The sequence below is a fragment of the Asparagus officinalis genome, chromosome 8, assembly GCF_001876935.1.
Source record: "Asparagus officinalis chromosome 8, Aspof.V1, whole genome shotgun sequence".
NCBI lineage: Eukaryota > Viridiplantae > Streptophyta > Magnoliopsida > Asparagales > Asparagaceae > Asparagus > Asparagus officinalis.
Window position 1 is genome coordinate 11,804,836 of NC_033801.1, and position 16,925 is coordinate 11,821,760.

The following is a 16,925-nucleotide window of genomic DNA, read 5'->3' on the forward strand; positions in this document are numbered from 1 at the left end:
TTAATGCATCGTCGGCCTCACGGGACTGCTTCGTACAGGCTACCGATTGCTTCTTCGTCTTATGCGAACTGCTCGCTTCTGCGGCTACACGGCGTCTTCTTGCGCCCCCTGCCGGTCGAACCGATTCGTCGAGCGTCTCGCCAGGCATCGACCTCAACCACGGCCCGACATCGCGGGTACCTCCCGAGGAGCTCGGCCTCCTGAGGGATCTGGCCCTTCTTCCACATAAACTCCAAACAGCGTTTCTGCGGCACGATCCCTCGCGACCTCTCGCACGAGGATGAGTGCTGCTGCTTCGAGCTCGACCTGAGCAACAATTCGGTTCGCCGGTAAGTTCCTAGGGTCGTCCTCCGGCTTCCCCTCCCTTGAAGTTTATCGACATCAGGGCTACAAACGAGTTCGAGGGCCAAGGTGCCCGCGAGCTCTTCGACAAGGACCTCGCACGCCGATCTTCATAAACCACAACAGGTTCGCCTTCGGCAAATCCCCAACAACATGCGGGAACTCCCCGGGGTGTCGGTCGCCGTTCCTGCGCGGGCAACGGTTTCAGGGGCTGCGTGCCGGCGGAGCCTGGGCAACATGACGGGGTAACTGAAACGAGGTCATCTGATGGACAACGGGATTAGATCTTGCCTGGCCGAGCTCCAATCGGCTGCCTGAGCCAGCTGACGGTGTTCGACGTCAGCTACAACGAGATACGTGGGACCGCTGCCGGGGTCGGTGGCGGGATGGTGAGCTTGCAGCAGCTGTACGCTGCGCACAACATGCTGTCGGCGGGTCGATCCGGCGGGCGGTTTGCAGCCTGCGAATTGGCTGGCTCAATTTCACCTACTGCGTACAATTTCTTCACGGGCGGCCGCCGTCGTGTTTGGCGCTGCGTACGTATCGACGACCGGAGGAACTGCCTGCCGACCGGCCCGGCTGCAGAGGTCGGCGAGGCATGCCGGTTCGTTTCTCTCGCGCCCCAGTTGACTGCGGGTCGCTTTGGCTGCGCTCCGTTTGTTCTCCCACGCCCTCGCCGGCACCCCCTTCCCTGCTGAACCCGTCGCCGCCTGTGCGCGCCTACCGCCTCCAGCGACGCCGTCCCGCCTCCAGCCGGTTCTCTCACCCCCGCCTCCGCCGGCGTGCTTCTCCACCCCCACTCCGTCTCCTCCACCACCGGTCCCCACCTCCGCCGGTGTTCTCCCTCCACCGCCGTCGCCACTCCGCCCGTTCTCCGCCCCCGCCTTCTCGCCCCCCGGCCTGCTATCTCGCCGCCTCCTCCATTCTCGCCACCCACCGTCTCCGCCCCCGCCTAGTATTCTCGCCGCTCGCCTCCATCTCCACCACCTCGTCTCCGCCACCACCGTTCTTCCGCCGCCACCAGCATCCTCACCTCACACCACCACCGCCACCACCACCGCTCTCCGCTCACCACCGTCACCTCCTCCGCGGTATTCTCACCTCCCCCGGCCATCACACCACCCCCATCACACAACCTCCACCGGTAAAATGTCACCACCGGCCTCCCTTCTCACCTCCACCGGCCACCCAATCTACTGCGTACCGACCACCACCCCCCACAACCACCAAACTCACCACCGCACCCGTCCATTCCCTCCCCCACTGTCATTTCTCGCCGCCTCCCCCTCATTACCACATCCTCACCGCCGCCACTCATCCTCACCCCCACCTCCTCATCATTCACCCCCGCCTCTCCAAATTATCCACCCCCTTTCACAAACTCTCCCCGCCACCAATTTATTACTAACCCATCGCCCCTCCACCCCGACTCACTCGCCTGCCTCACCAATGCACTCACCACCTTCCCCCCAGTTCCCCGCCCCTCCAACCATCCTTGTATCGAGGCCACCACCCTCCCCCCCTCCTCCATGCTATCGAATTGCCCCCTCCATCGGCACCTGTTTACCAATTTCGCCCCCTCCTCTGTCGCCATCACCATCACCACCATACGTTCACACGTCACCTCCACCACCTTCTCCATCACCACCTCCGCCCGTCTATGAAGGACCATTACCCCCAATCATTGGTGTTCATTATGCGTCGCCTCCGCCGCCTAGTATCCCTTACTATTGATTCTTTTGAGAATTCATCCTCCGTTATGAAAAGCTGCCATTAATGATTTCATTCATTTGGGATTCTTTCTGCAATTGGGGTGTATGTTGAAGATACTTAGGAGATTGGAGAGAGGCTTGGGAGGTGGAAGGAGAAACTCTCCCCCATATTCGTTTCGGATTGTGAAGACATTGGAGATTGATCTATGTTGTGAATAAGCGCTATGGCGATGGCCCGAGAGATAAAGTAGAGACTGCAAGGGAAAATGATCTTTGTATAGAGAGCATGAGATTTGAATTTAGAACAACTGTGGTATTATCTCCTCCTACTATACTTTGTATTTATTTTATTTTACTTTGGATTTTGATTTCATAGTATGCTTACTTATGGATTCTTAGATATTCATGTGTGGATTGCCTCGTTCTGTAAATTCTTTTGTTCGTATGGCTAATGAGTTTGTTTCTGCCCGTATACATACCTTATTTTTCTGTTCTTGAGTAAAATTATTATTCTCCTTCTGTTTGTTATTCGCATCGATGCTCTTCTGTTTGTTATTCGCATCGATGCTCAGTCTGTTTGGCTCAAAAGCTGGAATTTCAACAAATCTTAATTTTTATTATAGTTTTTTGGTTTTTGTCTGGTTGAAATGGAAATTTGAATGTAAGGGCTATTTTTTTCTTCGGATTCTATTGGAGGATAAAGGGGTTTTATGCAGAATTTTTTTTTTTTTACCGATGCAACAATGATTTTCGTTCATTTTCGTCCTCCAAACATTTCGTAGAAACAAAAACACAAGATTCTCTGTTTAAGGTTTTGATCCTGACAGAATTATTGATGCGAAACCTATTTTTTTCCCCCCCATGGCTACCTGAAAATTCCATGGAAACAGCGAAATTCCTTGGCTAGCTATTTGTTCGCAGCCTACGCCTTAGCTGTGAATACTGCTCTGGCTCCTTTCGAACGTGAGTTGTAATACACTGGTATATATATTCGTACGTAAGTGGCCTCTCAATTTTTCTTGTACATGTCTGTATCATGTAAGCTGTATTGTTCGTCAACTTGTTCACGTCGATATCAACTTTTAGAGCACACATGTTTGGGATCAATTCATTTTATCTCATTTGTCTCTATTTTTCCTTCCACACTGCTGTGGATCATTTATTCCTTTTTTTTTGTGTGTTTAATATTTAGCTTTACTTTACTGATTTTGACATGAGATTTGAACTGGTTAATAATGCGTTTTCTTGTTTGGGGGTGAATTAGGATGTTTTGATGGGGAAAGGTTAAAAGCGAAAAGTCTCTTTGGCTGCTAAGTATCACAAGACCCCACCTTGACCCTAGGGATTATCACGAATTCCCCTTTTAACTTTCAGATTTTATCAGAAAACCCCCCTTAACTTTCAGATTTAGGGCGGTTTTCTGATAAAATCTGAAAGTTAAAGGGGGCTTTCGTGATAATCCCTATACTTAAGTGGGGTTTTTTTTTTGATATTTTGAAAGTTAAAGAGGGGTTTTCTGTTAAGCGTCCAAAGTTGAGGGTTTTTTCCCCTTGATATTTAGCCTTTCTCTTTCGTTTGCTAGATTTATCACCAAAGAGGACGTTTTATGGGCTCTTTTGTTTTAGCTAGATGAATTGATAGTGATTGCATTGAGAGCTAAGTTTTATTACCTTTTACTTGTGTCTTAATCTCGCAATTAGTCCTTCCACAATCTTGTATCCTTTTTATTATGATTGTGATCTATTATTGTCTCCTGTGATAAAAAAAAAAACAACTATTATGGACATTGTGCCTTTAAAGGTTAAACTAGCTTCTACCCAAATTATTTGTTTTTATCGATTAAAACAACTATCCAATTAAGAATAAACCGAGAGAGAATTGCAAAGTTTGGTTTGGGTTTTTATGTTCATATAAACTGAATTTCCTCTCTGAAGGCATTAATAAATTTGTTGGATGCCCTGTAGTGTAAGGAATTGAACTTTAAGCGGTGTAGGTACACAAATCTTTTTGTACCATTTTGTAATTACTACCAAATTTATCGTCACACACAAATATGATTAATATTGTAGGGTAGTACTAATCTTAGGGCTAAATTCTTGCATCCAATAATAGCCTTATTCCTCCTTCCCATGTGATGAAGGTGGCGCCAAGCATCCTTGAGTGGCGGCCACCTATACCAGCAATAGCTTTGGGTCCAAGTCCAACCATAAATATTTTAGCCTAATCATGCAAATTAGGTGCTTCTTTAATTAGCGTGCCAAATAGTTGGCTGCTATTCTTAACAAACTATTCTTTTTGAGAAACTTTACAAACTCCATGTATTGCTCTATTTTACTATTAGTGTGAACACCTTGCGCTATATTTTTTCCCCACTAAAGTAATTCTGGTATTAACTGTCACAGTATTTTTTTGAATTGATACAGTATCCCGTTTATGCTATAGTATTCCTGTGTGCTACAGTATATTTTTCAAGAAACCCGTTATCCGTTTTTACGTTTGCAACAACAATAATGCTACAGTAAATGTTACCGTAGTATTTACTGTAAAATAAATATTGAATCTTAGGTTCTCCCGTTTGTATAGAGTAGTAGATAATGTACCAATTTCAGCGCTAGTGACGAGAAAGAAGTGAAAATAAAGAAGAATCATCAAAGCTCTTGGGCAACAAGGACATTGTTTTGTTTTCACATTTTTCTGTATGCGTGCTTCTACTTCAAAAACGAAATGTAAGTGTGGGACTAATTTGATTTTTTCCGGCAGAAGGTATCAACATTCTTTTGCCCTCTTGTGAACAAGTGGAAATTTTCTGAATGCCTCCATAGAAGCAAGGTGTTCACCTATGAGCCCATAGTTTCATGCAAGCGCCTAGAAGTAGATAGGGACACATTAGGTTCTCATCGTCACAAAGGGGAAAAAGATGTGGAATCAATCGACCCCTGATTGATAAAAAGTTCAGTTGGTAGTTGGATGTTGCCCTGCTTTTTTATTTTCCTTGTTTCTTGGCCTTTTGTCTGAAAGGGACCGAGAGAAGAAGGTCCCTCGTGGTTTGAATCTCACGAGCTCCCACTTCTTTTCACTTGTTTTGTAAGGGTTCCCTCTTCCTCTTTTAAATTTTACGACTTTATTGCTGCCAACCCATCTTTTGAGGGTTTTTTTAGATTTTAGTCCCTTACATCTTCAGTAATTGCATATTAGTCCCTCAAATATTGGAAATTATGTTTTAGCCCCTTGTATCTTCAATAATTGTATATTCGTCCCCAAATCTGAAAAATTGCATATTGGTCCCACAAATCTTATAGGGTCTTGCAAAATGGTTCCTCAATTAGTATCTTAGTTAAAAAAATCTAATCATGATTGAGTTAACTCTTAGCCCAAAATCTACAATCACCAAACTACCTCTCATTCTTATGTTTCAGCACCTTGTGAAGTTCAACTTTGGGTTAGAATTTTTTTGCTAATCATTGGAGAAGAACTCAAGTGGACTTGATTTATTTTAAGCGCGTATTTTGGTTTAAACCTATTAAGAAATTAGTTGAGGAACATTATAGAGGGTTAAAATAGTTGCTTTGACTCCAAACGTTAGATTTAGCTGAATACTCCCCCCAAATCTAACATGATCTAACTTGAAGGGCCATTTTTGCAAAACCCTATAAGATTTGGGGGACTAATATGCAATTTTCAAGATTTGAGGGACTAATATACGATTATTAAAGATTTTATTGAAGATTTAAGGGACTAACATCTGAAAAAACCTACATTTTTATCTACTTGCTATATATTAAGTTTTTAAATAAATATTATAGTGGCATCTGCTCTAACCTTGAGTTGCTTTGCGTCATTGGCATATACCGAGGTCACACGGGTGAAGTTAGTTTTGTTCTCTAGTAAATAAAATTAGAAAAAAAGAGTCGATGTATTCCTCTATAAATTTATAGATGACGTATTGCTGATACGATACGCATTCAGATTATCCGTTATAGTCTATGTATGTTGATGATGGACTACATTGTGACACACAAGTCAAGTTTGAGGTAGGCCATACCAACCCCTATTTACTCTTTGTAAGAGCAAAATAGGGGAGAGTAAGGTAAAACAAAAGGTCAATATATATGACTATTATATGTAATGACACAATTAGACATATGTGACAATCTCAAGGGTGGTCTTTATGTAACGTGAGGTGTTGTCAATGTTGTGCGCAGCGGAACTCGAAACACACGAAAGAGCACGAACAAGAATGTGATAGATTACAACCAATAAGTAAAATACAATCACCACAACAAGAAAAACGAATTTTACATGGTTCGGCAGGTTGCCTAAGTCCACGGGGCAAGGAGGGTGGAGTTTTTACGATTAGAGATAAAAATAATACAAATAGGATTTACAATCTCACCAAAAACCCTCAAACAAAGCTCTCAAAATCTCTCACAATTTCTCCCTCAAAGGATACACAAAACTCTCTCAAAAGCTTTTCAAAATCTTGTCCCAGTTAGCACTAATAATCATGTTTAGGGTTATATATCAACACAAAAAAACGAAATGGGTCAGAAAACAAAGCCCAGGCTCAGACCCAAGTCGCGGTCGACCGCACTTGACGTCACGGTCGACTGGACAGAATGACAGAAACTCAAATAATCGATTACAGGGTCCGCGGTCGACCGCACTTGACGTCGCGGTCGACCGGCTAGAGATCCGAAAGGATCACCCTGTAGTGTGCACGTTTCCGGTCGACCGCCACTTGTCTCGCGGTCGACCGAACAACACCCAAACTGTTTCCTACTTTATTTTTCCTTGAACTTCGTCGCCGTTTTTGCCGTTTCTACAGTCAAGAACCTACACACTTACGGTGAGTGCTCTCATTTTCTTCTTTTGTTTGAGGCAGGATAACCCACCATATGCTCACAGTGAGAGTTCTTAAAAAATTGCACCCATGGTAGGGAAAAAGTCCTAATTCTAAGTAATAATGAGTCCCGATTCTACGTTACTAACCCAAGTCATCCCATCCTTAAGAATAACAAATCTTAATAATATCTCAACCTTTGAAATGGTAAATTCAGATTGGGTCAGCTTTTGATCGCATTGAACTGAAAAGGATATATGATTGGGTTCAATTGAAAAGGCGATCTATGCTTACATGGACGCTGTAAATATGAAGTAGAAAGAGCAAGATTTCTATAAGACAATGCGACTTGAATTAAGATAAATTATTTAAACTTACAATTTAAGAATACATTCTTATTCATTATATATAGTAACAAAGAGTATCTAGATATTCTAGTTGTAAAATTAATTAAGCAAGTTCAAATTGGGTTAGTTTTTTTGTAATTAATTAATTAATTTATTACTTTCTTCAATCCAAATAAAAACGAAATTCCAAAAGTCTTTAATTAACCAAATCATACTCAACGAACGGATTGGTTCAATAGAAGAGTCCGAGACTAAATAGTAGTTTTGTTTCGCCAAAAACAATAAGACGTTACATATGAAAGTCTACATGCCAACAAACTTCCCACTTAGAAAAGTTGACAAAGTTTATAAACATGTTATCACCTTAACAATGAATCAATAATTAGCTATAATAATTGACTTACAATACATAAACCGTCTTCCTTACTCCGCTAATTACGGTTTCCAGCTAGGAGTAGGAAGGACTGAAGAGCGCGTGTCGATAGAAGGTTACTCAAATTTAAAGCAAAAAACGAGTATTTTCTAAAAATTATTTTACATTTAAAATGTCCAAAAAATGAAATAATAAATTGCTGTCCATATATAAAACTCTAATTTTGGTCTAAAAGATTACACTCTAGGGCTAGAGAGTGTGATCTTTAACATTAAATTTATTAAAAAAAAGAAAAGAAGGAAGAAGTAATAAACTCGGATAAAGTTCTAATAGAGTTTACGTTTTATTCTCAGTTAATTTAAAATTACATTATTAACAGACACATGCAAATATTATATCCGCACTCAATCCAAATATTCAAAGTAACCGTGATCCGTAAAGATTAAAGCCAAGTCCAAATCCGCTATTTTAGTACTTAAAACACCCCAATAAGTAGAACCACGAAGATAAACTCACAAAAAGGCTTAACTGGGACCACTTATTTTTGACATTTTGCACTTTTTTGGTTGGAGAATGATTGAGAACTCCAAGAAAAAGCGCCCATAACATCATAATGCATGCGGAAATTAAGTTGCAAACGTGGGAAGAATTTAAATAAACACAAATCTAATGCAAATGCAGTTTATAATTGAAAGAAACTCAAGAGCCCATGTGCCCCCCATGACTAAACTTGATTCATCTATTTGTATGTTGAAATTGAAAAAAGAAGATAAGATTCTTGTACTATTATCCCTTTGTCTAATCTTAGAAGGAAACTGGTTATGGATTTTATTAATTAAAGTGGTTTGTATCATAGTTTTGATTAGCTTAGCTTTTGGTTGAAAGAATCTAAGATCACCTTCCTTGCTTGCTTCCATGGTTTGGCATTTTGTGAGCTTAAAGCTTTAATTATGTCCTCCTTAGCATCTTTAGTCTATGAATTATTAGATAGAGTTTGCTACTGGCTATTAATGAAAATTCTAATTACTTTATGGAAGATTTTTAAAGTTTTGTGATAAAAAGAGAATATTGAAAAGAGACATTGGGAGATTGAGCATGGAGATGAAAGAGTAAATAAAATATCTCTCTCTTACTTTTCTTTTCCTTCTTTAATTTTTTTTCTCTTTCATGAATGATTAGAATTTTCAATTGTTTTTCTAGTTCTAACTTTAATATCATCTATAAGAAAGAAATGCAACAAGTTATAAACGAATAAATCTACTTTGAATGCATGACACGTACCAAGCAACTACGAGATTAAAAAACAAGGAGTATTTTGTTTGATATCATATCATATTATATTATACTCTCTTTAAAAGCACGAGTTCGGAAAATCTTTTTTAGACAAATATACCCCTTTATAGTTTGAACTATCTTATCTATAATCAAATTCTAATTTTCAATGGTCAATATTACCCTTCACTATTTTGAATATTTTATTTATATCTTAATCTATCCTAATCATAATTATATCTTATCCTAATCCTATGTGAACCATGTTTAGCTTAACAATTTAAAAAAAATAATATTAATAAAATATATAAAACATAAAAATGATATTAGTTTGTTAAGATAAAGAAATTACAAGTAGATAACATATTATAATACATGAATTATTGCAAAAAAACCATAAAAAGTTTTAAAATTACAGAAAAGACCCTGAAAAGTTCAAAATTATAAAACTCATCCAAATGTCTCAAAACTTAAAATAAAAAACATGAAATTAAAAAATTAACATCAGTTTGCAAAGAATTTAAAATTTACAGTTAACACCTCAATGTCTCAAAAATTATAGAAACACCCTCAAAAGTTTAAATTACAGACAAGCACATTAAAATTCTAAAATTTTAAAACTTACAAACAACACAGATGAATTCAAGAGATTACCATGATACACCTAAAATTTTTGACATTTAAATTTAAATTTTTTAATTAACACCCTCAATATCTCAAAAATTATAGAAACACCTTCAAAAGTTCAAATTATAAAAAGCCACCCTAAAATTCTAAAATTTGTAAATAAAATAAGATGAATTCAAGATATTACCCTTAGACACCTAAAAAATTAAAATTTGCCAAAATTAACCTCAAAATTTTTAAAAAACTCCTTCAAAATTTAAAAATATATATATATATATATATATATATATATATATATATATATATATATATATATATATATATATATATATATATATATATATATATATATATATATATATATATATATATATATATATATATATATATATATATATATATATATTAAAATTTCTAATTTAGGGATTTACTATCCATTTTCAGCATCTAAGAATAGTCTAAGTTAATACTGGTAAACAAAAACAATAAGAATTGATTAAAAACATCCGTAAAATTTTTAAAAATATCATAGATTAAAAATTATCGGAAAAATTATCGGCACTATATAAATTAAAGTAATTTCATATAATTTTAGTAATAAGTTGGGGTAGCCAAAATACATTCGTAACATTAATTGATAGATGTTTAAATCCATAGAAATGATAAAACACTATAATATTATACCTTAGCATTAATTGATTTTAATTTAGAAACTTTAATCTTTGACGTTAATAATATTTATAGGGTAAAAGAATAAAAGGAATTACATATGGAGAAACTATTAGAATATTTAGAGATAACTTTAAAAGAATTGAGTTATTTCCATTGCAAATGGGAAAGTGATGGAAATAAATCTAAAATTCAGAAAACGTCAATGAATCACTTGAATTGGCATTAACATAAGACATATCTATTAATGAAGCACTGAATGAGTTACATTAAAAAATAATTTAATAACTTTATCCTAATCAAAGAAAAAATCTCCATGGAAGACATAAGAAAAATTAGTAAGTATTCATAAATTCCATACTGTGTTCTTCAAATTAAATATTAATATTATGATCTAAGAGAAATTGGTAATGAATAATGCAGGTATTTAGTTTAGATCTTTATGAAAAATGACAGGGATAGAGCAAAGATAATATTATTAAAATAAGAAAAATTCTTATTGGATGCATATCAGAAGAATCATTTTAGAGGAAAATAAAGAGATAGCTTCTAATTTATTTAAGTAATAAATTAGGAACACAAAGAATTTTATATATATGAAATTAATATTTATTCTCATTAAAATAGAAAAAAAATCAAAGTCTATATTTTGAGCAGTTTGTGTTGAACATCATAAGTACATTTGACTTTTTTGTAATGTTAAATGAGATGATAAAAAATTAACGAGTCCAGGAAAGATAATAGCATAAAAAATACAAAATTAGCCTGATGTCACAATTGATATAGATGATGAAGACAATACTCTAGAATTGTTCGAGAAATGATAAATGATAAACTTGAAGAATGATTGATCTTAACTCAATAAAAAATAAAATAGAAGAAATAAAAACAATATTTTATGAATATTTTATAGAATAGTTTAATTATTTTGAGTGAAATTAGGAATCTTTAGAAGGGAGTTTCATGAATTTTTTCAGTACTTTTATATTCTTATGTGGATGTTTTTATATAAAAGTAAACTATAGTTACCATTAATCTTTAATTTATATTTTTTATGAAGTCTATCAATGATTAGGAATAAACTTCATATTCTCTTTTGTATCGTTTTAACATACTTTAAATCAATCATTTTGCCATATTGGTTTTAAATATTCACCTTCCTTGTATAACACTATTTTAATATTTTTTATTTTGCAATGCTATATTTTCTCAAATAAAGCTTAGTTTCATATCGGTCAAAAATAATATGAAAATTCAAATTATTTTTAAATTATATTTGTTTTTTATCAATTCAAATATCAACATAAAAATTTAAATTGGGTGTATCCCATTTAAACAAATATAAAAAAATAATCGGGATGTAAGAGTTTAAAGAAAAAAATGAGCACAAACTGTCAAAAATACTTAATCATGGTATTAAATCACGTGCATTGCACGTGTGTAAAAACTAGTACAAAGAAAACATGCTATATTTTATTGAAAAAGCAAATTAGATGGTTCACAATGTTAAATATTTCATATATCCTCTTAATTCTTAATACAGTTAAACTTTCTTGTGCATGTAGATCTAAGCAAATGCTTTTATTTTTCTGAGTAATGCTATATTTCACAATTCTTATATAGTTTTTTATTTCCTAATACAATGTAAATACCCTTTTATAAACACCTCTTCATGATCAAATATGCATTAAAAATCATAGTGTATTTTGTTAAACTTTCTATTGCATATATATCTGTAAACCTTTGCAATATGTCATATATATGTGTGTTTCTTTTGCCTCCATGATCCATTCTTTTTTTTTGAAAGGACTCCATGATCCATTCTTATAATATGTTAATGCTATTTTTGCCATCTATATTAATAAAATTTACAGGTCTATCCGGGTACTTGTGTAAGCTCTGACCAAAAAATGTATGTTTTTTTTTGCAGATGAGCATTTGGGTTGTTCAAAACTCGGGTTTGGCTTACTATATATTGGCTAGATTTTAATATATTCATTCATTTATTTTCAACGAAGAATACTTTTTTCTTCTCGTGTAGAAAGTTCATTCAATAAAAAGAAAAGAAAAAGAATGAAAATAACGTCTATTGATAACTTGATACTACAAAAGAAAGGATTTCATATATTGTCTCCGAACTCTTAGGTGAAAAGATGACATTTATAGCACTCATGCTATCTCCACCATCTTCATGACCATCTCCATCTGCTCTCTTCATGAGATATAATGTGAACCTTATGCATAGGTCAGTGTTTTATTTAAGGCTGGATGCAATAAATTTAATCAGACCTCTAAAAAAAATTTATTTGCTAACTGCAAGATATTTCTTAGAGATTATTGTATACAAATTAAGTATGCAGTCAGGAAGTATAGAGAAAAGAATTTAAGAAATATAATGTTTACCAATATGGAGATTATGATGATGAATATGGGAGCCCCAAATATTACAAGATATTGCGGATCCTAATCCTTCTTAGTATAATGTTGTAGGTGTTGTGCCTTCATTGATTGTGTTTCCAACTTGTGCAAATGGGTTGAAAAGGTAGTAGATCGAAGAGTGCTTATTTTTCTATTAACAAAACCAAGTGTAATTAGTACATGCTAATTATAGCATTAGACAATGAGGAAAGAGAAATATTACATGCATTCACATGTAACTTGTTTGTATGTCTACTCAAGCGAAATATTGAGGGATCCACACAAATTCTTAATTTGATGATGGTGTGTAAGAGAATCCTCCACCTTGTCTTTTGAGTAAGATGTATTTTTTTTTAAATGGTTCATCTCCATGAAATCAAATATGGGATGAATAACATACCTCTATTTTAATTGGTCTCTTGATTAAACTAGAAGACATTTCCAATTTTTTCATGTACTTTCTTCACTTGGAAAGTATTTTTAAACGGAGAATCATCTTTAGCTTGTTGGATCTTTACATGTTTTTTCTTGTAAATTCATTACATTATTATATAAATTGACATAAAAAGAAGGAAAAAGAAGCAAAAGGAGTTGGGGAAGTACTTTTTTTTCTTTTGTGACATATTTATTGAGTCAAAAATGAGATGTGATGTTCACAAGCATAAGTGCCGGAACATAGATGTTCTTACTTTAACTTTTTAGGGTAGGTTAAGATAAATATAGCAGATATATTCATATGCTTCTAGCCATAATGATTAATGCACCGGAAAAATTAGTTAGCCCAACTGTTCTTGATCAAGAGAACATGTGTTCACTAGATTATAAAAGTTAATATATATTTATTGCTGTAAAAAAGAAAAATTATGAAATTACAGATTTTTTTGCAACAAGATTTTCGGAAATACAAACTTTACAAACCAAAGCAGATGACACGATGATTTGAATTGTTAAGCTGCTTATTTAAAACTGCTAATCAAATGAATACGACACAAATATCTAAAAAAAATAGTTCCTTTAGATTTTTCAAGAAAAAAAAAATTACACCCAGAAGAATAACAAGTACAAAAAACAATTCCAGTGTCAAAAAAATGAGGCCATTTCCCAAATTGCATTGGATCAAGTAGCGACATATGAATCCACACAGTTCACCATTTCATTCCTCCCAAGAATTTTGAGGAGCTCCATGCTCCGGCAATTATTTTTCGTACATGAATCACAATTTCTATTTCAAGAATACTGCCAATGTCCAATGTTGACATTCTTCAGTATCTGCAAACCAAAGAATATGAAATCATCACCAAGTCACTAATGAATACAAATATTACTTTGACAAGATCTATGACTTGAGATGAGCAATCATCAAAGCTCAAGGCAATTATTGAGACTAATTTGCTTAAGTTTTCATTAAACAATAGGAAATTGGAGGAAACAAAGGATTTGATTATAGAGATGAGCATGTGAGATGAAGATTGTAGACCTTGACATCTGAACAAACTATAGACGTGGGAATAGTGAATGGGATTTGATTACCTATATCTTTCTCTCTTTGGATCTAGAGATCTGTACAAAAAAAGACCATTTTTTACTCATGAGCTTTAGTTGACCAATAACAATGCAGGTGTTGTGTGTACATGAAGCTGTAACTATAGGGGTGTCCAAACGGGCCGGATCGGGCCGACCCGATCAGAAAAACCGGGCCTGGGCTGGGCAAAACGGGAGCCCGAACCCGGCCCCGAGCGGGCCAGGCACGGGCCGACCCCTTTTTTTTGTTTTTCAAAATTTTTTAAGTTTTTCTTTTCCTTTCAAATTTCAAAAAAAATTATACAAAATTTTAATAAAAAACAATGATATTATTAATCACTTGAAATTACATAAATTATAAATACAAAAAATTATTAAAATTAAAATTATAAAAATAACTTTTTTATTAATAATCAGTAAATCATTTATAATTATAAATATATTTTGGAATTCGTCGCATCACAATAGATGAGTACATCCCAACTAGGTTAGTACCTACTCACCTATATTACTATTATTTGCAACTGTTTTCAGAATAATTTATTACAAATTTTTAGTTAAGAAATTAAAATTACAATTTGATGAATATTGTTTATTTTTTATATCTATCTGCTAGTTCCAACTCTTCAAATTTATCTTCAATACTAGCCATCCGATCGATGCCTTGCGTTCTCTTCTTGTACCTCTACCAATCTTATAAACACATCACCGTTTGTACAGTGTACAGATCTAACGATGTCCTGTGGTCGTCGATCAAACGTCCGGCTGTGTTGAAGGTGGATTTCGAAGCTACAGTGAAAACCTGCACTGTTAGTAAGTCACGAACCATGATGGAAAGTATAGGATATGAAAACCGTTCCATATACTTTCCACAATTGCAAAATATCTAAACTATCATTTTGACATTTAACTAAAGATATAGTTAAATATTGATCAATTTCAGAAACCTCCGCTGATGATCCAAGTCCAGATCCATCAGTTAGCTCAGCTACCATTGCATACCTATTAAAACTTACACTTTTGCCCCGACTTGAGCTCGTAGAAGCAGAAGCTGTAGACTAATATGTAGCTACACCATATTTAGCTGCGTACTCATCATATAATCTTTAAAAATAATTTCTAGTAGTATTATGATGAGTAGTAGCAGTAATGATTTGACCATCATTAGTATCTATAATCATATTATCATACAAGAAATTTAACAAACTTCGAAGGCCAATATCCTTCAAACACGGATCAATAAGAACCCCCAAACCACAAATAACAGGAATAAGCATAAAAAATTTATTAAATTTACTTTCCATTTGAAAAATTATATTTCCAAAATAATCATCCATACGATATTTATCAATTTTTTTGAATATTTAAAATTTATAAAGCAGCTAAAGTAATGGTTGGATAATAACAGTCAGATAATAATATTGTAGCATTATAAAAAACTTGTAACATCTCTTTTAAATTATTTATAACTGTCCATTCATCTTTAGTTATTCCATACATGCTACCAGAGCTAGAACTAGAAATATAAAAAGCAATAAAATTATTTATAATTTTTTATATTCTATTGCTACACTTAACATTGCATAGATGGAATTCCAGCTATGGTCAATATCTTTTGGAATTAGTTTGGGTTTTACATTTTTTCTTTTACAGAATTGTTTACATCTTCTAATTCTTTGTTCAGAAGCATTATGAGCATAAGTTACTGACCTAACCTTTTCTATCATGGGTTTAATTTCATCAAATACACTTTGAACAATTAAATTTAAAATATGACAGATATATCTAAGATGAAAAAGATCACCATGATATGGTAATTACAGAGATGTTTTGATAAAATCAACAGCTACATTATTATTATTTGCATTATCCAGTGAAAAAGAAAATATTCTTTATGATATTTCTAATTTTAAAAGTTATTCAATTATTAAATTTACAACATTAATACCAGTATGCGACTCTTCAAATACAATAAAAGAAATAACTCTTTTAAATATTTGCTAATTTTCATCAATCCAGTGTGCTGTGATACATAAATAACCAGTTTGTGTTTTAGATGTCCAAATATCAAAAGTTAAAGAAAATTTATAGTTTAAACTTTAAAAATAAGAAATTATTTTTTCTTGTTCCTCCTGATAACTTTTTTTAAATATTACGTTGACAAGTTTGCGAGAATTTTTTTTAAATACGGGGTAAAAACCATCTGTAAATAAATCTTTAAATTTATTATTTTCTACTAATTTAAAAGGAAGATTTTAAAGAATGATAAACCTGATGACGCATTTTCTGGCTCGGGCTGCGTCATAATTCTAACTAACGAGACTATCAGAAGATGAGGATTGAGAGAGCATAGGTTGTCGGATATCACATTGAGGAGTCTGACCTTTGTTGTGTTTATCTAAATGGCGTTTGAGGTGGTTGGTGCCGCTCTTATGATGAGCTTGAAAAATATGTCCGCACAACGCACACTTAGCCTTCTGGGTGAGAAGCTTATCGTGTTCATCTCTGGTGACATCTATCTTCTCAAAAAAATTCCACACATCGGATCTCAGCCTTTTAGGAGCTCTTGGTGTAGTAGAATCGTCGTCACCGGATTTAGGATCAATATCGGTAGGAGTAGGAGTAGTCGCTGTACCTCCTATAGTAGGAGAACTCATTTCGGGAGTTGGGTTTTGCGCTTCATAGCAGATGAGGAAGCCATTTGATTAAATAATTAGAGAGCTAAAGCGATTATTAAAGAGTATAAGAGAGTAGTAGAGAGAAGTAGATAAGTTTTGGATGAGAAAAATAGGTGAAAACCCTAT

General features: G+C 34.9%; 1 protein-coding gene across 1 annotated transcript in view; it reads left to right on the plus strand.

The window, feature by feature from the left end:
* The window catches only part of LOC109820863 (leucine-rich repeat extensin-like protein 2), a 9,216-nt gene extending 6,688 nt beyond the window's left edge, over positions 1-2,528 (plus strand). The window contains 5 exon segments of the mRNA XM_020387058.1: positions 39-218; positions 220-357; positions 360-440; positions 443-574; positions 1,816-2,528. Of these exon segments, the coding sequence (XP_020242647.1) occupies positions 39-218; positions 220-357; positions 360-440; positions 443-574; positions 1,816-2,076 (792 nt within the window). The 3' untranslated portion in view covers positions 2,077-2,528.